This window comes from Zonotrichia albicollis, chromosome 2, assembly GCF_047830755.1.
Source record: "Zonotrichia albicollis isolate bZonAlb1 chromosome 2, bZonAlb1.hap1, whole genome shotgun sequence".
Lineage (NCBI taxonomy): Eukaryota > Metazoa > Chordata > Aves > Passeriformes > Passerellidae > Zonotrichia > Zonotrichia albicollis.
The window spans coordinates 61750702-61775816 of record NC_133820.1 but is presented as its reverse complement, the minus strand read 5'-3'; the positions used below and the strand labels follow the sequence as shown (position 1 = coordinate 61775816).

The 25115-nt window shown below is 38.0% G+C and overlaps 1 protein-coding gene across 2 annotated transcripts; it reads right to left on the bottom strand.

Annotated features, from left to right (window-relative positions):
• LOC141728200 (protein furry homolog) lies at positions 1-25021 on the bottom strand. 2 transcript variants are annotated; one of them, XM_074535310.1, is made up of 11 exons: positions 24472-24765; positions 23836-23997; positions 20266-20429; positions 19221-19410; positions 14871-15020; positions 13269-13367; positions 12730-12813; positions 7936-7953; positions 4310-4420; positions 2023-2216; positions 1-1467 (listed from the first exon to the last, which is right to left on the bottom strand). In XM_074535310.1, exons 1-11 carry the CDS (start codon positions 24661-24663, stop codon positions 1209-1211), a joined length of 1623 nt encoding a protein of 540 aa, XP_074391411.1. In that variant the 5' UTR covers positions 24664-24765; the 3' UTR covers positions 1-1208. The 2 variants fall into 2 exon arrangements, with proteins under 2 accessions (XP_074391411.1, XP_074391413.1); XM_074535312.1 differs by lacking the exon at positions 7936-7953 and having other exon boundaries at positions 24472-25021.
• Positions 25022-25115: the final 94 nt, after the last annotated feature.

Here is a 25115-nt window from a genome sequence, read left to right as displayed (position 1 = left end):
TACTGTGTTGTGACTATATGCAACTTTTATACTTTAGTTAAATGGATGTACTGATCCAAATTTCAAAGTTACTTCACAAAAACAGTTAAGTGTATTTACAGTGTGAATAAGTTACATAGTTGTCAGAATAAAAGTGTCTCAGATGTGCAACAGATTTACATGCATACATTTAACACTGGACAGCAGTTAAATGTAAGAAAAAACCCATATAGTCATGACTTTGTATATATACATTACAAATAAAATAAGACCTCTCTTTGAAGAAACTTAACATGAGAACTTGCATTTCACGTTAATATTTTTACTTTTTATACTCAAAATTTATATTAAATAAAAATATGCATGCTTAACAGTTCAGAAGATTTGACTCTGTGATGGGACTTTCTCCTACAAAATGGCAAGTTAAATTAGGTCAACCATCCTTTAATAGTATAAATATATTCATAAAAGCAAACCTCTAGTAAAAAGCAGCCAAGGTCCTTAATAAAAAAAAAAAAGAAAATCTATCAAGACCTTTCATGATCCTTGGGGGGGCCTAAGAACAGACCTCTACACTATGATCCAGTACCTTCAGAGACAGTAGCCAAGTAACATTAGGAAATGTACTTCATAGCAGCTCATTGTTTTAAGATACAGTAATCATATTCAAATTACAGTGTACATTAAATTATAGTCTGTTTACAGTTTGTTTCATATACACAGGCTCTCAGCTTTTGACCAACAAGTTTGTGAGATTCCGTGGCCAGCTTCATTCTGCCCATCTTTCACTCAACTAAATAAGAAAAAAAAAAAAAGGAAAAAATGTACAAGGTTTGTTTTTTAACAAAAAATACTATTTTGTGAAGGAAACATTGCACTTTTGCCAACCAAAAATTAATTTGCTATAAAGGAAGTATTGTTCAGTGTAGTAGGCTTTGGTATGCAATGGAAGTCACTTCTTCAGTAGTGAGTTGCAGTTGCTCAGTGAAATGCTAACTGGTTTTTGTGCAACACAGAACAAAGGATGTTGTCCCAGGTGCTCTATGCTACCTCTGTCCTTATAGTATTGCTATGTGTTTGAAGTTCAGCCCATCGCTTTTTAGAGGAAATCCTAAATGTAACAAGAGTGAGTACAGTTTGACCAAGCCTTTGTAAGGCTGAAAAGACATTGAGCCACCTCACTCCCACAGGACAGCACTCCCAGCTTGAAAGGGGGCCCAAGGGTCCTGTCAGAGACTTGTGCCGGAAACGCTGGAGTCTGGGAGAAAAGTATTGATGACCCGGTAGCTCTGAGCCCTGCGGATCATGTCGCGGATCTCGATGTTCAGCTCCATTAACTTGGTGCAGATTTCAGTCAGGCTCTGGTTGGAGCCCACCAGTGCATAGGTGCCTGTCTGACCCAGGGTTTGGTGGCGGAAGTAAATATTCAGTAGTGTCTGGACTTCATCATCAGAGGTGCTTCCAAAGATATCATTGGGCCACAAAATCCTGCAATGGAACAGGAAAAGAGCAGGCATTTCATTATGGGTTTATTAGCAGAGAGAGGAGCTATGTGACAGAGATCTCTAAAAGAAGAATGAACTTGCACGTGCTTATAAGCCTAAAGCAACTCAGTGTTTTACACCACTCATATGTTACTTGTATTCTGGTATCAGGCACTGAGTACACATAAAAGTGCAATTTCCATTATCTAAAAAAATGGTTAAGAAAACTCATTCAAATAGATGTCAGTGAAACTGAGCTGAATGTTAGCTTATACCAATGACATGCACCTGTAAGGAATTAACTCAATACAGATTCTTAAGAGCCTCACAGGACTTTTGATCTACAGAATGTAATTAAACATCTTAATTATTGCAAGCATTTGTTTGATAGTTACTTGTGGCACACCTCTCCAAAAGCCAGTATCAATGCCCCCATGTTCCTTGTTGAAACAGTAATTAATGATGCTGATCCTGGGCATTTCATTTTGTTAGGAAGATAATAGATGCATACTTTTCTAAAAACATGAAAGTCTAATATGAACCATGTAGCAAAACTTGCCTGCATTCTCTTATTTGTCTGACGGCTTTAACAAGTTCATTGTTTTTCAAACACTCCAGCATGGACTGAATAGCTGCTTCAGTAGAGTTGAATGTGGGCTCAGATTCTGTTGTCAGAGGCTCAGCTGCAATTGCAGCAGTAGCATCCTTCAGATTTTTCTTCAGCTCACTCAGTTCTCTTGACATATTTAACAGCTGTTCCAAGGAGAAAAAGGAGAGATGGCTATTTTCATTCTCCATAAGCCCCACATGGAGTAGCTACTTCAAGTTTGTCCTTACTACTACGTTGGATGTACACATTATGAAAAGGACCCCAATTTAATACAAGGACATTTCTTGATCTCTGTACAATATAGAGAAAAAGCAAACGACAGTTTTTTTGGTTTTTTTTTTACCTTTGTGCATCCTTTAACATCATGCTGTAGTTTTGGCTTGCTAAAATGCAGGAGCGTATCTAAACAAGCTTTTATTTTTCACCCTTGCTACTTTTTTCACATCATAGTGGAAGAACTGAAGAAAGCATGTACTTCTCCTAGCAAGGTGTTGATATTTATTTACAGAACACATGCAGCATCTGACATGATTAACAGATGGACAAGAAATGTATAACCCTTTCTCAGGCTGAAAAGTTAAAATGGCATAAGATTCATAAATACTTAGTTAGTTAATAATTTCCAAGGATCTACTTTTTCATGCACCTACATGCTAAAAATAATCACTGTCACATGAACTGACAATGGAATTTCCTTCAAGTGATAGCTTGTGGATCCAGCAAAATATGCAAATGTCATAGTGAAATAGCTATTCTTTGTACAATTGTTTCCCAGTTCCATGGGTGTGGGATCTCAGCACCTCAGGAATGAGGTGCCGAGTCACCGAGACCACCCTTGGGGGGCTTGGGAGTCCTGGAATGTTGCCAGAAGTGTCTGGTGGCTGGACTTTGATCCTACACAGGAAACGACACCTGTATGAGGATAGGAGGATTTCACCGGGGTGAATGGTGAAGGGATTAGTTAATTAGAGGGTGAAACACAGGGTTTAGGATTTCTGTACAGGGGGGTTTAGAGGAGTAAGATGGAGGAATTGGGGCGTGTCCTGTCCTCCTTCTTCTTCTTCTTCTCCTCCATCTTCTGTGGTGATGGTGGCACTTTGGGATTGGTCATTACTAAGAGTGCACCGGGCAATAAGGGTGAAAGGTATTGGGGAAAAATGATAAATATTGTACACGCAACTTTGGGTATAAAGATAGGTGACCGCCCGGAGGGCAGGGGAGTGTGCTCATGGCTGGCTGCTGAGCAGACATCTGTCGGGCCGAAAGAAAATCTTTTAGATAAACAATTAATAAACACAGAGACTGAAAGAAGAACTGAAGCCTCTTCTCGTCCTTTGATACGCGGGCTGCCCCAAGGCCACTCCGGGCCTTTCCAGGCCCTCCAAACAGCCGAAAACCGGACACATGGGCTGCATTATTTATAACAATTTAACAAAGTCTTAACTGTGAAATACACTTACAGAAATCAATTATAAGGAATACAAAATATTTTACAACTTATTTTTAAAACTTACTGTACTGCTGTAGCAGTTGTAGATGCCTATTGTCCTGTCTTAAAAGTGAACAGCCTAGTCACAATGTGAGCCAGCCTTCACAACATACAACATATCCTTAAGATATGATAAATATTCAAACTCTTTTTACTCCGACAGCATAACTGATAAAACAATTTCTGTTTATAGGCCACTATAAACAGAATATAAACTACTGGAATATGTTATAAAATACATATAATAGCTTAAAATTTTATTTTACAAAGCAGAGTACAACAACTTCTCCTACGCAATAGTTTAAAATATGTACATTTTTCTCCTTACCAGGAGAAAAATACACATGGAATGGTAAGTTAAATGATAATAATTCAGCTTAAAGTGATCACCTCAAAGATATTTCAAAGTATTACATATTTTAAGCAACTGCTGAAAATAAGCTTAATTAACAGTACTGTTCTTGTGAATTTTTTTTAAAGTAAAATTCATAGATATATCTAAAAACAAAAAGATGTTTGGGTCAAAAGTGAGAGTGTGCATGTCAAAATATTTAAAGAAAAAGGTTTGTTAACATTACAGAATTAAAAAACCAGGACATTAAGGTATTTAGTTGATTATGTATGCCTGCAGATTTATAGTCAGTGTGAAATAGTGGGATTCTTGTTGTTAAGTCCAGAGAAAGGAAAAATAAGAACATGAAAATAAAGGGGAATTTTCAGTATAGGACTTTGTAGTTTGTTACATACCTCTGGCATGGAACTCACTTCGTGCACTTGTCCAATAAGTTTACAGTAGGACTGAAAAAGCAACAGCAGCTGGAAGTGCAGCTTATATAATCTCTGACAGAGTTCCAATTGCTAAGGAAAGATTTGTAGGAGAAGAAATAATTAATGAATATTAGTGAATTTAGATAATTTTTGATAACTAACAAAACACAGTGAGATAGTTTGTTCTCAAAAACATTATTTTACTGAAGTATGATCATATACTATTTCAGAAAATAAGTAATGATTTTTCTTCTGCAGCTAAGTCGTATATGACATTGAAAATAAAATTATGACAGCTAGGTCTCATGTAGCACATGTCAGCATCAGACTCAAAATATTCTGTTTTGGTTAGCTTCACTGTCTCCAGTTTGCAGCTGGAAAGCAGAAACAGAATACAGGGGAAGTGACTTCCCTGCATAGAACATCAAACTCCTGAATTTCAGATAAAGTCAAAGACCTCTTCTAAGGGATGGATATCTAAGACAGAAGCCAGGAAATAGATGGTCAAAGCTCCTGCCTGCTCCTCTGAGGAGAGAGAAACAGAAGTGATAAATTCATCTAGGAGTGAGAAGGAGGAAATGCCAGCCCTGGAAGTTGAAACACTTTTCATGGATTTTCCACCATCTTAAAGAAACTATACAACAGATGGATGGAGTTTAAGGTGTAGGAGGGTATTTGGCTTCTATGAAGTATTGTCCCAGATTAAGTAGATACTGCTCTATGAATATTCACTTGTTTCTTCCAGTGTAAAGTGCAGCATGACATAAAAGATGCCAGACACATTGAAATCATGGGTGATGGGCACGGCTGCCAGAGAGGTCAAGTTAATATGCTTATAGTTCCTGGTATTCTTGTGTCTAACAGGAGGGCAATCTTGTAGTTCCACAGCTGGATCATGGTGAAAAAGGGAGGAACATTTAATATTCAGCTGGTTATATAAAAAGTGAAAATCCTGCAAGTACAAGTGCTGACCTTGTACTGACCCTTTGGCAGGAAAGCCTGACAGATTTCCAACTGTATTCATTTGCCTACGGTAACAGACACCGTGACCAAGGGTGGGCTCAGTGATGTTTCCATCTGTTTGGAGGAACCTAAGCAGAGTTTCATGCCAAAATTGGCAGAAAAGAAGAAGCTGTTCATGTTTGCTTCTTTAAAGCACTTCATACATGCTTAGTTACCAGCACATGCTGCAGCTCTTTGCTGAATTTGGGACTGTGCAAATGTCAGCACAAACACTAATAGAAAGTACTTTAAGTACATTATAAATGTTAATTTGACTGAAGTGTTTTATTTACATATGGTTCAACATTTAAGTGCCACATTTTTTAATAATAAGCTAAAATTAGAACCACAGTTTAGTGTTGCAGTTCCCCAGATTTCTGTACCAGCCTCACAAGCCTGAGGGGCGAAGGTCAAAAGCAAATTTCATCTTTTTTTCATCAGGGTGAGGTGAACACCAACTATCCATCAGAACAAACAGCCAAGGGCACTGCCAATATGAGGCAGAGTTAGTCTCCTTCTAAAGAGGGTTTGTGGGAGGATAGTGCCAAGCCAGAAGGTGTCAGCCTAGCAGGGTTTGTCCTGCTGACAGCCAGGCACATGGGGCTGCTCACACTTCAGCATCAGGAGAGCAGCAGAGCTCAGCACTGTAAATTTGCCTGGTCTGAGCTTTGTGCCATTCTGGATCTGGTATCTGTGTCATTATGTTTAATGTCTATTACTGGAGGGCAGCACTGGAGTGCTCCTGTCCCAAATGGAAAGGAGGAATTTCAGCAAGGAGGAGGCCTTCAGCAAGTTTGCAGATGACACAGAAGGATGGGATGCTATCCAGGGAGACATGGACTTGAGAAGTGGGCCCATGAGAACCTAATGAGGTTCAACAAGCCCAAGTGCAAGGGGCTGCACCTGTGCTGGGGCCATGCCAGACATGAGGACAGACTGGGAGAGGAACTCATTGAGAGCAGCCCTGTGGAGTTCTCCTGGATGAAGAGCTGAACATGAGCTAGCAGTGTGTGCTCAGAGCCCAGATGGCAAACCACATCCTGGGCAGCATCAGGAGCACCTCTCCTGTGAAGACAGGATGAGAGGGTTTAGCCTGGAGAAGAGAAGGCTTCCAGTACTGAGAGGGGCATATAAAAAACAGGGAGAGCAACTTTTTAAAAGGCAGATCATGGTAGGACAAGGGGCAATAGCTTTAAATAAAAAGAGGAGAGATTTAGATTAGATGTTAGGAAGAATTTCTTTATATGAAGGGTAGGGAGGCACTGGAACAGGTTTTCTAGAGAAGTTGTGGATGCCCTACCCTTGGTAAGTGTTCAAGACCAGGCTGAAGGAAGTTGTCAGCAACCTGGCCTAGTGAAAGCTGTCCCTGCCTATGGCAGGGGGATTGGAACTATATGATCTTTAAGGTGTTTTCCAACTCAAACCATTCTATGATCCCACCAGACTGGATATGACAGCAAAGACCCACAAATGCAGAAAGAAGGCTCTGCAGATCTGTGGTAAGGAGCAGATGTGCTAGGGCAGAACTGACTTGTGGGCAGGGACAAAGCCTACCAGAACAGAGAGGCAGGGCATGAGGAACACTGCCAATGAAATAAACCTGCCCAGGGGCTGTTCTCTGTAACCAAGGGCACAGAGCCATCGTGTGGCTAACCATTCCCTTCCCAAAATAAAGACAGATTGTTCAGATACAGCCTCCTGGAGATGGCTTTGGCTTCTGTCTTCTCTCAAAGCATGCTCAGGCCTGTCAGGGGCTGGCTGGTGTCCTCCCAGGGAAGGTGCTGAGTGCTCACCCGAGCAAGCGCCAGCCCAGGGACACTCGCTTCCTCCCTGGTCCTGTCCAGCTCCCAAGCAGGGACACAGCCTGAGGTTCCCCAGCAGGCATCAAATTCACTCTATTCAAATTTTGGAGACCTAGCAACACTACATAGCAGTTACATACACATATAGTTGGAGCTGTCAGGGAGTTAATAATTAATTGAAAACAAACATAGCATCATTAAAAAAAAAAAATCTCATGATAGCTTTTAACACTGGATTTTTTTAGTCCTTGAAGAACAATAATTCAGTTTCACCCTTGTGGCTGCTAACCTGAATGGAAAAAAACTAAGGTCAAACTAATGGTTCTAGCTTGACTCAGTATTTAGTTACTGTATCAAGAAACCCAATTTTTGTTCTTCCTGAGTAAGTATTAGAAACCAATAGTGGTGAAACTGTTCATCAACACATACACAAAAGCCATTTGAAATGTAACTTCCAACTATAAATTGTAGTTTTTCACTAAGAAAAATGGAAAATTATTAATTTTAAAATAACAAAAAATGTTTCCTGACCCAGCATATTACATCCATTAAAAAGCTTGATTTGTAAAAATGTCTGTAAATGACCATTTGAAACAGCATATGAAAGTGTCAAAATTTTGGCACAGTATTTTTTTATTTCACAACACGTTAGTAAATTATTTTAGTCATCGCATTTAGAACCATGTCTTGTATAGGAAAATTATAACAAAAAAGAAAACATGCTTAGAAGTAAAACAGTAGACTTAGGGTGTATTAGTCCATCCACAGATAGACAAAAAATATCAAAGAACTTCAACTTACTGCAAGAGATTCCATTTGCTACACAGCAAGCATGGCACAGGAGAAAAGGAAAGGAAAGAAAGTATAGTGTCAGTGTAATGCATGCAATAGGAAGCACAGCCCATCTGTAATAGCATAACTTATCAGCAGTATTAGCAATGCTTGCCTCAACCTGATAATTGGTTGGAATATCACATTCAACATGCACAGCATTCTTAATAAAACCAAGCTTTAATTCTAATGATAAATTCCAGTCTAAATATCCTCAGTTAGAGCTTCAGATTTATTAGTTTAGATTTATCCTACCTAGCGGCTCAAGAACTTACAAAATAGTGTTAGAAAACTCTTAAATAATACTTTTAGTTAAATTTGTCTTTTTCTTATTAAGAAAAGCTCATATTACAAAGTACTAAAAAAATTAGGAACGATTTTCAAGTGATGAATAAAACTGAACTTTGCTATTTCTATATATTTTCTTGTTTAAAAATACTTCTATTTTTTTACAAATAGATCTAATGAAATTGGCAGGATAAGTTTTATGGCTGCTGGGCTTATTACTTGGCACATTACAATGGAAATGTTTTGCATATAACTTTCAAGTTATGACTATCACAAAGAAAAAAAATGTGTGGAAAATGCCAATTTTGTTTAACTACATGGCAATGCCACAAGTTGAGCCTTGTATCCCTTCCTCTCACCACTAATGATTCACTGGTTTATAATTCTGAAGCTATTAAAATGTCAGTGCAAGTCCTGTTCCAATAATAATAAAAATTCTAATTGACTTACATTAGCATTTCAAAGATTAGGGGACTAAGTGCTCTCTTTGAAACAGAAGTGTTCCTCTTTTCTTTGCTAAGAACATTTGCACTCTGTGTTCACTTAATGCAGCTTTTCTTATTTTACAAATATTACAATCTCATTACATTTTTCATGAAGAGAGTCATCATGTAAATGCTGAAAGTTACAAACACAACCACATCTGCCCAGTTACAGCCTGATGTCAGTGCATATGCACACAGTGTTAATAAGCATATGGAATTCTTCTTAAAATTATTTACCTTGCCATCAATACAAAGGCAGAAATACAGAAATGTGAAATAATATTAACTTTGAGGAGCCTAACAGAGCATTTCAGTCTGTTTTCTTGACAGTGGCCTTACAATTAAGATATGTATATGAAAGTGTTGCTCCAAACCCTGCACTGCTTTTCTATAAAACCATGACAAATTTAGCTTTAAGCTCTTGTGATGTTTAATTTTTTTTTCTTTAACACTACTTGAAGAGTTTCTTCTTGTATTTAGTACTCTTCAAATAAAAAACCTTTATAGCTTGGCTTCCATGCAGTTCACATAAATGAAGCTTTATAAAGCTAAATTCAAGATAAGAAGAAGACAAGAGCAGACAGATCACTGTGTTCCAGTAAACTCACAGGTGTGCTGGCTCGTGTTTTTCCAAATCTTGTTGTCTCTCTTAAGCTACTCTGAAGTTTAGCATGCCACCAAGTTTCACTTAGACTTTCAAAAATACTGGAATCCATATATAATTTCTAATTTGCCATGGAATTTACTTTAAAGAAGGGGGGAAGAGGGAGGCGGAAGCAGCAAATAAGTGAATTCCATGGTCTTTTTTGCCAGAAAACACTGTCTCCTCTGTACTGCTTCCAAAACTAGAGCAAGCCAAAAAAAAAGGGGGTGAGGAAGGGGTTTCACATTACATGAAAAACTTCCTTCTTCACTGGAAGAAAATATACTGGGTACTGGATTTCTCTGAGCTACTGATGCTCAGCTCCATATTGCTCTCCAATATCATGATTGTAACTTCCTCCCTCTTTCACCATAAAATGAAAGATTCCTTGGAAGTTGAAAAGAGATTATTTACTGGCTTAAGTGATATTTCTTTTTTTCTGCAGCAGCAAGGCCCCAAGTGGAACAATCATAGCCTTCACATTTTCAATTTCTTGTTTAATTCTTAGAGTAAGGGAAGTGTTTTAGATTAGTGGATAGACACTACACAATCAGTGGTTTTGGCAGCTGAAAATACCAAATGTTTAGAGTACTTGCATCATTTGCCTAATTTTTAAAGCAGCCAGTAAATGTAGCATCTAAGAAGGACATAATGGCATGTGCAGTTATCTTTTGTCTATAAATTGCCTCCTATGTCATTGAGACTGTTGCTCAAAGTAGCATCGAAGCTTACAAATCACACACATCCATTAATGTAATTTGTTGCAATGATAAGGCAGGGGACAGACATTCTGGCACATGAAGTTTTTCCCCAATTTCATAAAAGTTGCTAGCTCTAGCAGCTGACCTAGACAATTTCTATTTCAAGCCTCTTTAATGTCAGAAGAAGCAATTTTTGCCTTTGCCCATTTTCAGTAATAGTAACAATAGTTAACAAATTATGTGCAATTATTTTGAAATAAGATCTGATTAGAGAAACTGTGCCAAATTAGTTACCAGCATCGAGAGGCATTTGTGCCACAAGTATTTGTAACAAGGCTGAATTTGGTCTCACATCTGTCTCATCTGTAAAGGGGTTTGTTTTCTCCTCAAGATTTTTACCAGGTAAGGAGTCCTAAGAATCTAAGATCTCTGCCTTTTGTACAGCAAGCTGTTGCTTTTTCCTCCTTACCATTAACTGTGAACCTTTTCCGGGAGTAGCCTGGTTTTGGGCTTGGCTAAACAATTTTTTTTTTGACAGAAATTTTCAGTAGGATTTCAGGCCCTAGACTAAACCTCAATGAGTTTGAGTCTGGGCAGGTTCCCTTGTGACTACCACTATAAGACAGACTTTCCCCCCTACAATTATTAGATTCTTTAGCCCTTCATGTTGAGGGAGAAGTGGAGAGGAAAGATAAGAAAACAAATACTTGCCAGTCTACGAGTAATTTTTCCTTGTCCCTTCCTAATTGCATTTCCTCAGTTTCCCTGGCCTTTTCCTCCCATTACACTTTCACTGAATAAACAGATTGTACCTCTGGGAAAAGCTGCTTCAGTTGAGGTGAATGAGTAGGGGACAAAAAGAAATATGCCTGTTCATCCTGTCAACTTCCAAGGAGTAATGCATTTTGGCCTGAATGAATAATGCTGGGGAGAAACCAGGGACTATAAGAAACCTTCTTTTCAGTCTGTCTGATAAGGAGTATAAATACCAACCCTGGCTTCACAAAACACACATTTAATTCCAAAACAGAGAACACCTAGTTAGAAAAACCCACACAGGTCTAACATGGTATCTACTGACTTTTAGATGTGTTTAGGCCAGCAGATATGAGTTCAGGTTATTCCTTCTCCTTAGCATTATTTCTTCACTTTTTCAAAAAAGAAACAATGCAGTTGGTCAGCAAGATGTGTCATTCTCCATCCCATTCTATGCATTTCCAAAAGAGAGATGAAGAGGATAAATTAAGCTGTCTGCAGCAAGGTATGTAACACCACAGTCTGAAGTCACTGTTCAGGGTGTCTGTACATCAGAGGGAACGGAATGCCCACACACATCCCAGTATGTGTTACAGATGTCTTTTTTTGACTTCAGGATAGCTCCTTGCAGACCATCACAATTACAGAAGAGACAATATCTCATTTAAATGCACTGGAAAGCGACTAACTTTTGCGTGTTCCAGTGCTAGGTGGGGGAAGATTAAACAATTTTCCCACCGCCTGTGATTGCAGCCAGAGCGTTTATTCGAAAATCAGATTTGCTAATAAGGTCAAGGAAGCCAAAATGCAGGGGTGGCAAGGATTTGGGATTCTTGGAAAATGACATAAAAACAAAAATCAAGGGAGTTCAAAGACAAGAAGACAAATACATAGAGATTGGAAAGAGAGGTTAAGATAAATATAGAAGAAAATAAAGTGACTTGGAGGAGAAGACAGACAAACTGAAACCAACTTAAGATTAAAACAAGGTATGTGAAAAAATGGTTACAACAGGCTGTGTTCTGAATATGTAACAATTATCTTTTATAAATGAAAATACATGGGAAGAGGAACATCACTTTTTTTTCTATATGCTGTTTGCTTGCTTCCCAATTTTGGCTAATTCTGTCCAGCCCCCTCTTCTTCCCATCCCTCCACTGTCCTTCTTCGAAAAGGAGAAGGAAACAGCCCAATAAAACAACACTCCTTAGCTCATTATATATCACCAAGATATCATCTGTTTCCTATACTTAGTATATCAAATAACAGTATTAACTGCTGATGGTATTGATATCTGAAAATACAATTCCTTAACTGGAATAAAGAAACATAAACAACAAATCAATATATATGTACATTGGGTTTGAAATTTTTGTTAAAAATTGATAAAGAGATATATTTCCTTAGCTCTAAAAACTTATCTGCAGCATAAATAATTTTGCTGGCCATTTTACAGTCATTGTTTTGTAACTACTGATCTAAGTGTATTTCAACCAGGCAATTTTTGCTGTTGGGCAGAAGGAGAATGTAACAGATGAAGATAAAATGGGAGTAACATGGAAGGAGAGTACAGCAGGAATGATTTTCAGAGACACTGTGGAAAACTGCTGCTGCAATGTCTTTCTAAAAGGGAGAGCACAGGGTTAGGGTCAGCTCTGCTTCCTTGTCTAGAGTAGGGCAGCAGAAGTACCTCCTGTGAATACTTCCCATTTCCTGTGGCCAGGACTGAGGCAACAACAATAGCTTCAAGCCTAAAGTGTGAAAACTGGATCATGCCCAAGCCCAGCAGAGAATCAAGGAGGAAGTAGAGCAGACTCTTGTGGGTTTAAGAGCAAGGCATATCACACATATTTCACTTTATGGGAGAGAAATAATACTGGCCATTCATTACCTTCTCTTCAGAGTCCCCTGGCTGGCAAGTAATAACTCCATCGCGTGAGCCCCCAGCAAACGTTGCTTTGCAGTTTGCAAGCCACTATTTTCAGAAAGAAATGAAAGAAAATATCAATAAGATCTATGGTTTGATTCAAAGAAAGACAAGCTGTATTTTAGTTTCACAGCACATCATGTAAATAAGAATTTGCAATTGAATTTTTTTATTACCACAGACGATGACAATTTGCTTTGACTGTAATTTAAAAAGTGTAGTCTTGATTTCTACTAGTATTTCAATGGCATGAACAAAGAAAATTATTAATGAATAAATAGGAGAGAGACCAGGGATATTAAAGATACTGTTGTTTCTAATATAGAGGGATAAAATAGCTACTTTTTAGTTCTGGTTCATATGTCCAGGAAGAAACATTCAATGAATCCAGTATCTGAAACATGTTTTTCTACTGAATGTTAGTTTAAACAGATGTGAGTGGATGTACAGTTTCCTGACATAGCCTAAATATACAGATAAGCCAAGAGCATAATTGAGCATACCGAGAGTGTTGCCTCTTTCCTGTTGTTGTATGTGTCCAGGTACTCCTGAAGCTCTAGAACACTGAACTTCAGCTTTTCAAGAAGGCCACAAGAGAGCAGCTGGAGAAATGAAATCAAAGGGTCTGTAAATGTCTCTATAAAAGAATGGAAATACTGGTAGACAGTATAGGAAAGATATTGCAAAAGAATACCCAGATTTACATATACTAATACTGAAAAATATTTACATTTATGCAAAAATCTACACTATACTGAAAAATCAAACAGTAAAAGTTGCACCAATGATAACGTGGAATTGAAACTGTGTTCTGTGTTTAATGACTTACTAGAGGACTTCTCTAAAATGGAACAGTACATAAAGCTTAACCAGTTTCTCTCCACAGCTCTCTGATGATGTAAGGCACAGCTCTTCCATGGTCACAGCAGTGGGCTCAAGACTACACTTGACCAGTCTCTACCTCTAGACTTCACTGTGGGATGTCACACTGTTCTGATGCTGCTGGATAAACATGAGCCAGAATGAAGACAATGGGAAGGGCCATCTCATTAATTCCCTAATATATATTTTTATAGAATTATAGAATAATTGAGGTTGAAAAGGCTTCTGAGATCAAGTCTAACCTTTGACAAATACCATCATGCCAACTAAACCATATCAAAAAGTACCACATCATCTTGTTTTTAAACGCTTCCAGGGACAATGACTCTAGTGCTTTCCTGGGCATCCTGTTCCAAAACTTAACACTGTTTCAGTAAAGGAACTTTTCCTAACACCTAACCTGAACCTCCTCTGGCACAACCTGATGTCATTCCCTCTTGTCCTGTTGCTGGTTGCCAGGGAGAAAAGGCTGCTCACCACCCTGGCTACACCCTCCTTTCAGGCAGTTAGTTGTAGGGTGCAATAAGGTCTCCTCTGAGTCTCCTTTTCTCCAGGCAAAACACCCCCAGCTCCCTCAGCTGCTCCTCACAGGACTTGTGCTCCAGACCCTTCCCCAGCTCAGTTGCCCTTCTCTGGTCACACTCCAGCACCTCAATGTCCTTCTTGCAGTGAGGGGCCCAGAACTGAGCACAGGATTGGAGGAGTGGCCTCACCAGTGCCGACTACAGGGGCACAATCACTGCCCTGCTCCTGCTGGCCACACTATTGCTGACACAGGCCAGGATGGCATTGGCCTTCTTGGCCACCTGGGCACAGCTGGCTCATGTTCAGCCAGCATCATCCTCATATCACAGTTGACTCAAATGAAATCATTACACGTATTACCATCTTTCATACTGAACTATGTAAAAACTAGCTGCTTCTTTTTCATTTATGGACCAACTAGGTCCAGCAGGCATCTGTTTTATATTGGGGTTTGGCACATAGGTTCAACACATCATAACTATTCCATGGGTCTATGATTTTATATTGCCCATATGTCACTACTTACTTAATAAAATAATACAGAAAATGAATGGAAATATGGTTCTCAACAAGAGAAATGTAAGATAGGAGGACAATTCCTTTTTGGCATATCTGTTCAGGAGTTGCTCAAAAGTTAAACAGCCAGTAAAATAACACACAGCAATGAAATATGTGCTTTTTGAAAGGAATATACTCACTGTTTCTGCATCTACAAAGAGGGTGGGACATTCTGAACATGATGTTAACATCTGAGAAGACCTTACAAACTTGGAGCCTATTCCTCTCAAGTTGTCTCCCAAGTAACTAGCTGCATCACAGGTTAGGAAGCAGAATCTTTTCTGAATATTCTGGAAAGCAAAATACAATTTATTACATTATTTCCTCAAGTATGAGCTTCTTTCCTTTGTAAACAAATGGGATGGTTGTTTCTCTTTGCATAACAAAGTGCAAAGGAGACCATCTCCCCGTGGAGAGCTGAATGTCTGCTCTAGGACACTGAATAAGAGTTATTGTGCTGGAGACAGGGTACAGCTGGGCAGCTGTGAAACTAATTACAAAGTTCATCATAACCTACTACTGAAAGACATTCTTTCCTGTAAAGACAAATCAATCTTTATAAGCCTTTTAACCACAGGTAGCTTTTTTTTCTTGTCTCTATAGGGTTAACAGAGCTGATCAGCACATTACTTTTTCTGCCCATTCCGGGCATTGTTTTGTTAATATTCCTGTCAAGTGGCTAATCACATAATATAATGGACATACTAAGGCCAAACAGCAGCATGGAAAAATCAGAAAAAACGTTTTGTTTTCCCCTGTGGGAAGAACCTTTTTACTACAACTTTACTGCTGCTTGGGAAGATTCCAGAAATATTGCACTGCATCCGGGAATTATTCTTCTCAGCAGATTTTTTTAATGTTTTGAGTCCTAAACCAGTCTAGTCTTCCAGAAACATTCTGTGCTTTTCAGTTATTAATATATAAAGTGACTAATAAATAAAAATAATATATTAAACTTGCATTGACTGAAACAATGATTTTGATAAATACCCATCAGTTTTCACTGCCCAAATATATCTCACTAAGGCCTAGTGCTCAGCAGTTAGGAACAACATGAGAATATTTTTAAAAATAAATGTTTGCAACATTTTTATATGATAAATTCCAAGTTACCAAAGGCATTTCTCTGAGGAACGTAGGTTAGGACCTGCACCATAAGTATGCCTCACTGGAGAGAAGCACTTCCCAAATGCCAGTGTGGATGATAGACATAAAAGTATTGCCTGTTACTGCTGCTGCACTGGTGCATGGGAGTTAAGTTCCTAAAATCAGGTGAGTGAATTCAGACTTTATTGATAACGGAAGTTGTTGGATTGAATGATTTTCTTTAACTGCTAAATAGGCCCTCACACTGCAGGCTAAACACTACCAATGATTTCTAAAATGGCCAGAGATCCTGTACCAATCAATTTCATAACTACTTATTTGTGAATCTCTCTCCAAAGCATCTCAACTGCCACCTGAGCACAGTTAGGACCAGGCAGACTGATACTGGTCTTGGTGTTTCCACCATCTTGCTTCCACACAGAAACAAAGTGCTGCAACACCTCACCCAGAGCATGGCACAGATTCTCTGCTGCACTGAGTCTCTTAGAGGCAAGGGTTATCACTAATTACCACCAAACCAGATAAATTACTATTTTTATAAGCAACTAGCAGAATCATCTGAATCATAGGGGTTGGTGAAAACTGGAGATTTACTACTGTGATGTCTTCTGGAAAAAAAGATTCAGCCAAGTCTTCGTGAAACTGTTGCTAGTAACTCTCCTGGCAAAGCAAAGAGATCTAGATTTGATCTTAAACAACAGAAAAGACCTAGCTGAGAACAAAAGTGGAAGGAAATTTAAAACGATAGATTATGAAAGAGAATCCAAGACACGCTGGTTGAAAAGGACCTCTCGATAACATCTGATAAAACCTTTAACTCCAAGTGGGACTATTGCTGACCCCAGATCGTGTCAGACTTGCTTTTAACTAGCTGAGTCTTAAAATTTCCAAGGTCAGAGCTTCCTTGAGGCTTTGGGTAACCTGTTTAGTTGTTGCAATGCCCTCCTGGGGAACACCAACTGAGTTTGTAAATCTGAGACAGTGAAGGAGACAGATTATAGAAAAAGTAACAGATATTCTTCCTCTACTCCTTTCCTTTTCAGCTATTCAAAAAAGCAACAATCAATCTAAAGCTAAGATGATAATGGTCTTGAAGAGTGTTTTAAATTATTAAGAGTGAAACAGTGAGAGACTGTACTTCCCTAAATATATTTATTTTGTGATTACATGGACTAACAGTTCTATAATAAATTCTCATCTCAGCTATGTCCTTCTGTGTGCAGACTACAGGGGCTAAAATCTATCAAGCAAGGCCTGAGTGCAGTATATATTTTATGAAATGGGATTACTGTGAATAGTAGTGCCAGCTGTCTGCATATTGTGAATAAATATGTACCTGCATACATGCATATAGTGCATATAGTCACTGTGCTTTGTCTCCATGTAAATATTAAAAAATATTCTCAGAAAGTTTTCTTCTTAACCTCAGATTTCCTCTCCTGGGAAGAGGACTTTACATAACAAAAGGGCTTGACTGTGGAAGGTACTTGCTAGATCTGAGATCTACTTGTTTTGCAGCTGTCTGGTCTGCTGAAAGACATTTAATTTGAGGGAATACAAAGAGGCAGCACTAAAGATAATCCAGAGATCTCTGACTTCTGACTCATTTACAGGAAAAGTACTTCAATAATGTCAGGAATTTTAAACAAGTTTAGTGTGTTGTGGGCAAACATCCAAGATACCATTAACTTGACACTGGACTGAAATGTAGGTGCCCTGGAAAATGCACTTCTTTCACTTCAGCAAGTATTTAGTTGACAAGGATTTTGTTTCACAGTCAAGTATTTTGGCAGTACTTTGCATTGCAAGCTTAACACATAGAGAAGTTGTTTCTGAAATTTCCTGTTAATGAGGGTCAAAAGTCAAAGTTGGCAGATGAATACTGAAGTTTAATAATGCAAACAAAATACAATTCCAGACAAGCTGGGATCTTAAAAAAAAATAAGGGGAAATAATACTCCTATGTTTTAACACTGAAAAGAAGAACAAAGTTATTTTCATACATTAAAAATATGGCAGTAACTCCAGCTAAGAATTGTGACGTTGATATTATTAACACCTTTTTCTTTCTCCCCCAGTATCAACTGAAGAAAATGAGTAGGGTATCTTCTGAATACAAGACATGCACAACAGCAAATGAAACATGTAAATTACTAGGATTTGGACTCAAACAGGCATTTTACAAGTATTGTTTAGGTCTTTCATTACACTGCATTATTTATTTAATCTTCTGGACCATGGCACCTGTTCCTTTTCACCTCTTCAAAGAGGAGAATCAAGGACAAATAAGTCTCTAAACACTCAGACAGAGCTATTAACCTCTAGGACTGAGGTTAAGACAGAAAAGCTGACATCATGAATAAACACAGGGTTAACACTCAAGTCAGCACTGGGGTTTGTGTTTTTTTCTTCCAAATGGTTATTTATCAGTGTTTAAAAGAATGTCTATAAGACACCCATATTTAGAGTGGGATAATGTTTAATGGAGGACAATGTGCAGGTAGATAAGACATTCAATTCCAGTGGAGCACAGAGGAAGCATGATGAAGAGATTCTTACTATAGATTGCTTCTTTCGTATCAGGTTAGTCTTAGATGCGCTGAAAGGTCTTGAAACTGTGTGTTTATCAGCAGGGTACCCCCTGATAATAAAACATTGTGTACTCTGAGATCACAGGTACTTAAACTCTGCAGAAAGTTACCTGGCTACTGCTTTCACTGGAGCTGTTTATGCTGGAGCATGCTAAACATCCTGCAGCTGCAGGAGAAACAATTAAAAAAGGCTTTAAAACTAATTACAGGTAACATCAGGCAATAATTTCTTAGAACAACTTGTACATTTGACTCTTTCTTATTTTTTGCAAGATTCTTATCTTTGCAAGCATACAATTTTAGAAAGGAGAAATGTATTTCTTGTCTTCAATCTCTGGAATTTATATTACATGATGGCAGCTGGGTATTTCTATTCAGATGAGTAGGTACAAACCATTGACTTATGCTGGCATTTACATGGACATGCTCATATTTCAAGAGTTTGAGATAAAAGAATAGATTAACAATAGTTTAAGATTAAAAAGGTTATTTCCATGTCTCTTGCAATTACTGTTCCTGCAGTCTGTTTGTAAAGTACTGAAGAAAACACTCTATAAAGTGGATCTGAATTTTGCAATATGCTCTCCAAACCTGCAAGTATGATGGTATTTTCATGACAAAACCGGTCACAGAAGACAATACTGAAAATGAAAATGTAGTACAGCAGTAATTCTGCAGTATGCAAAATGACAAGGGTTATATATCTAGTAGTTCATGACTGGGGCTGCTGTCAAAAACACTAACTGCCACACACAGAAATTATGATTTTGCATCTTAAACTTATCTTCTCACCTTAAACAGGGAAGAGAACACATGAAATGTATAAACTGCACAGGAGCCATCAGAGTCACACATGAGCTGGTTGATATGACTGCGCCAGGCTTCTTCTGCATCATCGCATGCTGCTGGCTGAAATGCAGCAAGGATGGCGGAAAAAAATGGCGAGGGAGGGGGGGAGGCATTTCGATCAACATCTCCAAAACTGAAGGAGGAAACAGAAAAAGGTGGTGAAAGGAGAATACCAAGAAGGTGGCAGATAAAATACACTATAGCAGAGAGATAAAATCACAGGACCAATTACAACACCTTCCTAAAAATATTCATGAATTTTCAAATTACTTTCAAAGGTTGACAAGATGTTGGCTACAATGAGAAAAACCTCCAAATCAGATTCCCTATCTTCAGACTGTTATCATCTATCTTCCTCCATCCCAGAACACTTGTTTTCTTGTACAACCATTTCACAGAAGAAGGCTGAAACTTCACAGGAGAATAAAGCTCTCTCTCCTTCCACCTCCCCAGGCTAACTGCAGCCTAACTCAGCATCCAAAATCTGAGAGAGCTCCAGATGGCATGTAAAAAAAAAATCTTAAAGCCTTTTTATAATATATACTGGGGTCCAGCCACACTCACAAGGAGCCTTAAGAGCATATAGCTGGGATTTTTAACAATACTGAGACTTTCTTTCATGAGAAATCAGAAGGATGAATACACATCTGATCTGTTGAACAGTTACCTAAGTAACATCTGCAAATCTTTTAAAATCCTCCTTTTTATTTTAATTAAGCATATTATGTACATAATTCCTAGCTGCATAGATGTATGTAAATATTGTACCTTATTTTTCCTAGAATTAAAAGCTTGGTTTTGTTTTGCTTTTTTTTTTCAGTTGTGTGATAATTATGCAGGTAATTAGGGCATTGTCTTCTCACTGCTCCAAACTCATGAGAATTTTATAACTCTTGTGGCTAAAAAAACTATTCCATTAACTACTACCTTGCAATCATTTTGCTGTACATTGTAAAAGAACTTTTTAAATAATAGTGCATCAAAATACCTAGCAAGAGCAAATTGTTCCAGCCTGTCAGCTTTCTCTTCAGTTTCTGTCATATCCAGACTAAGGCTATCACTGCATTCAAATGCTCCAGGGAGTTCATTTGTAGATCCTGAAAGGTCATCCTCATGGACTGCTACATCTTGTTCTTCAGGTACAGCTTCAGCCTAGGGGAGTGAAGGATGATGTCTTAGAAAACAGCAAATTAGTAAGTTAATCCCTCTAATAAATAGAGAGCATTTAATGAAAAAACCCACCTGACAGCATGTTAAACTGCACAGATATAAAGCCACAGATTATAAATGACATTAATCATCTTACACTTCTTCAAAAATACTCTATTTGCTCAATTTCTGTCTCGGATAAATATTATTTTATGCATTTTTTCAACTTGTCTAGCAAAGAATTTCAGATTCCAATGCATGTGGCAACAGAGTAAGGAAGTAATTTTTCAGAAAAACAATAGGGTTGTTGTTACTGTCAGTCTGTCCTTGTCTCTTAACACTTTATAGTGTCCAAGACTGTATTAAAGCCTCTCAGAATATATTTGAAACAATTACTGTCTGGAAGACTCTATGCATGTTTAGAACTGGGAATTAATTTTAGCATGTCATTTACATTCAAGAGGAATCCAAGCATTCTAACAGGCCATTTAAAGGATTATGCTAAGTTTCCATCCTTTTTCATCTATCAGCACCTAAAGGTCATGATTTCTTTTTGAAACGTTCCAATTCCTCTTGCATTTTCAGTCTGAACAAGTTTTGTTTCAGCTTTAATCTTTTGGCTTTTGTCTGTTTCATCCAAAGCACTTCCTGCAGAGATGACTGCAGTGGGTTGCTCAAACCTTTGTGTACATATGCCCATGTGCATGCACACACATGTGCTGGGAATGAATAGGGAGGGAAATCTGTGGCAAGTGGAATCAAATGAGAAAAGTAGCCCTCTGCAGTTTATCAAGTCTGTTGAATCCTACAGATTAATTATGGGGATTTGTGTTTGTAAAAATTAAACAAGACTTGCAACAGAGGGGACAGGATCAGAAATTAAGTAGAATAATCTTTTGGTTTCCTTTGTTTTCTAAGCAAAAGAGGTAGGAATATTCCTGAGTGCGGGGTGAATTAAATGAATCAGAGCCCAAACCATCTTGAAAAGAGAAATGCAAGCTATATGGCTGAATTAGCAGAATAAGAACCAAAGTACTTGGTAAAAAGTGTAAATGTTTCCTGCTTATTCAATAAATAATTAGTAGTAACCAGTTTCATATATTAAATATTAGCTTGAAAGAACCACTGCATTTTCTTCACTGCAATGACAGAGTGTGTAAGAGGAAAACACATTTTGATGGGATAGAGCAAGGGAGGAAGGAAGAGGGAGCAAACACCTCCCATCCACTGGAGTCTAAAATTATGCCCCAAAAGCAAAATAGAAAAGTGAACTTTGGATATTAATGGAGGATTGTAGTATACTGCCAGAAATATGTGAGTTTAGGTAACTGGAAAAATACATAACATAGCATCATCTGAATTTTTTTAATCCTCATAGAATTATCCCACTATCTTTAATAGAAAGTAAGTTTAACTAATTCAGTGCTGTTAACAATAATATGTGGATTTTGGCATTGGAACATCTAGGAAGAGGCTACATAATCAGTCTGTTTCTCTCAATTGCTGCATCTATTTAAAGGTTGAAATATTTTTGGCTTTGCTTATGAAGCAACAACTAAATATTTTGTAAATTGCCCAAGAAGTAAAAAAAAAAATTCCTTTGCATTGATGACACCTCATCAGCTCTATCAAAAGAAGAATTCAGAGGAAAAGAGAAACAGTAAAGAGCTCAGATTCTGTGTTATGAAATTAAGTAAAAATTATTTAGGTGTAAGTTTCAGGTTTTGTGACTAAAAACTGGATAACTTCTTCTTTATATTGACTTCAAATTATTTTGAGTAAAAATACAGAAGTATGCACACTAGGAGGAAATACCTTTGAGGCAAAAACCCCACCAATAGGGCATTCTGTGCTGACTGATTCAATCATTTTTGTGACTGAATTGTAATCTGGGCTGTATTTTACACCAATAACAAATTTCTACCAGGACTAGCTGAATTTGCCTGTCAATTCCACAATAAATTGCTCTGATTTTACATTCTTCACTTACTTATTCCAAAGCTTTTCATTTTTGATGAATATTGGCATGTGGGACATTAAAGAGATTTTGAAAGTAAAGATTCCAAACTCACAGACATACACTGAACTCCTAAGCTGTGATTTTCAGTTCCTTCTTTCAATACACACCAACAGCTACTGAAGCTGGATGCATGAGATCAGCTGCAGTTCCCACCTGCAAATGTGTCTGTTCTGACTGCTGCTTCCTGAGCTGAAATTCTGCCAGCTTCTGCTGTTTATGGTTGTTATGTGGTTACTTGTCTACCAACAGTTGTTTTGACAAATGATAATGAGTTTACCTTCTCCACAGCCACTGTTTGGAGAGGTTCTCCTCCTTTCCTATCCTTACAAACACTTCCCTCCTCCTGTCCTTTCTTCTTACTGCAGTGGTTTCTGACACAAACAATTTGTTCAATATTCAGCACAATTCCAACCTCCTTTTCTGTGACCTCTTCTGCAGAAGTTTCCATTCCTTCTGAAACATGCAATGCTAGCAGTATCAATTTTTTGTGTGGCTGCATTTGGAGGGGCCAAGGGCAAGAAGGAAAGGCAACGATTACAGAAGATATATTCTTCCTCTGCCCCAGTCTCATAACTGCTCTTTCTGCAGAAGTCACTCAATTTAGACATGACAAAGAAGCTTTACTGACAGAAGCCAACAGTATCATCAAGCCACTAATTCACAGAGCCTGCCCCAAACCAGATTATATTTCTGGAGAGACACTGAAAGGAGTAGGTTCACCTCATCTCTCATGAGCAAGTACTGTCGAACAGAAAATTAAGGAAACCATCCCCATACTGATAATGATTTACCAACCTTGCTTTGTCTTCTTCTTCTGATACAGTTCTCTGAAATACAATCTGCTGAATATGGTTGTTGTATCCTTGCAAATCCTGCCTCCCCACCCCCAGGATGGTTTAATATTGTGGTCATGAATTTAAAATTTCTGCATGTCTGCCAAAAGGCAAGTACTGAATCCAGGGCACACAACTGTACAATAGGGCCCCACATACAAAAATATTTCAGAGAATACACCCATACACCCACCACATGAGCTGGCATATTGTTCTTTAATTCAGCATGAAGAACAAAAGAATATTTCCTTGAAATTGTAGTTTGTAGCCAGTTCATGAACTTGTCTTCTGATGAGCTTGTACTATTTTGGTGCATATGTAGTGCAACATATTTAAGAACCAATAAATAAAATCTCTTAATGAAGAAAGTATAAGTAGAAAGGAAATGGTAGCAAGTGAAGTAGTGCATAAATGAATTGTAGTATGCCACTAGATAGGGGAAGCCAGAATGTACTTGATTTCACGGATCAAACTCTTTATGAACTGTAAGCAAAAGAAATTGTAAGTGTTACATAAAATACAGTCCAGCTGGAAAAGAAAGAAAAAATGTATTCACCTTGGGTCCTTCAGACACCTGGAGATTATTCATACCAGGTAAAGACACATCAAAGCTGGATGTTCCCATGTTAAAATGATGAGGGTCTGCTGAGTTTGTGTCACATGATGTAGAAAGTGAGTCAATATGATTTGCATCTTCAGATGGGGAAAGATTTATAATCTGTTTAAAAGACAATAAAAACACAAAAGAACTGAGTATACAGCTACCCTAACACATGCTGCTTTCATGAACATGCAAAGCAGAAAATGTCTTACAATGCAGTGACAGTGGCTCTCTTAATTTGCATATAGACAGAATCCTTTCAATATTTCTGTCATAAAATTTTTATTAAAAGCATTACAGAAGTGAGCAATTAAAATCTGAAACTGTTTAGATTTTCTAAACCTCAATTCTTGTTCTATTTCTTTAAACATTAAATACATCAATTAAATAAAAAGGGCAAATAATAAGATCTGATGATTCCTGTGTTTCAAACCTTGTGTTAGAATTCCTGTTTATTTACCTTTGCAAATAAGGGAAAATGCACGCACCTATTTCAGCTCAATAGATGGCACCTGGGCAGAGGAAACGAAAAGCCCAGCTTATTTAAACCCACCAGCCTATCTTTTCCTAAATTTCAAGTCTGCAACTTACTAGGTCTGAGTTCTCCAAGATTTGGCTGGTGGTCAGGTCCTCCTCCTCTGATGACTCATCTGAGTCCTCATGGTTCATTTTGTTCAGGCTGGGTGTGCTCCCTGAGAGCTGGTTCTCCTCCATCAGCTGCATGTCACACTTGTCCAGGCTGTCCAGGGAGCGTCTGCGCACTCCCCAGTTGAAGTTGTCCATGCTCTCACCCTGAAATCAGACAGAGGGTCAGCTTGCTTGGTATAAAACTAATCATATACTAAAGTTAGCTCCAGAAATATTTTTATGTAAAAATATAGTAAAAACTGGAAATAAGCATTATCTTGTTTGTTCACCTGGAGATAAGAGCAGAAGCATGGAAATGGCAGTTAAATGAACACTCAGTCCTTTCAGTATTAGATATTTTTCATGCATTTGCTAATTTAGGAAGTTGTTTTGGTAAGTCCACATATACACACTCCTCGATACCAGTAGAGCAGTGATTGCAAAGGAAAAGTTTGAAAGCTATTTTAAAGGATTTTTTAATGTTTGAAAGTATTAGAAGCACAGATCATACCAATGGTTCAACTGCAAAACTTATGTTAAAGATTTTAGATTCTTTGCTTTATATAAATAACCATAATGGTGAGCAGATTTGAACAAACCCTTGCCTT

Excerpts from the sequence above, each read along its gene's own strand:
- LOC141728200 (XM_074535310.1), bottom strand. The coding sequence starts at position 24,663 with ATGGACAACTTCAACTGGGGAGTGCGCAGACGCTCCCTGGACAGCCTG. Across the intron at positions 23,998-24,471 it reads TCTTGGAGAACTCAGACCTA|ATTATAAATCTTTCCCCATC; the intron begins GTAAGTTGCAGA and ends TCTTTTAAACAG. Across the intron at positions 19,411-20,265 it reads GAACAATTTGCTCTTGCTAG|TTTTGGAGATGTTGATCGAA; the intron begins GTATTTTGATGC and ends TTCCTCCTTCAG.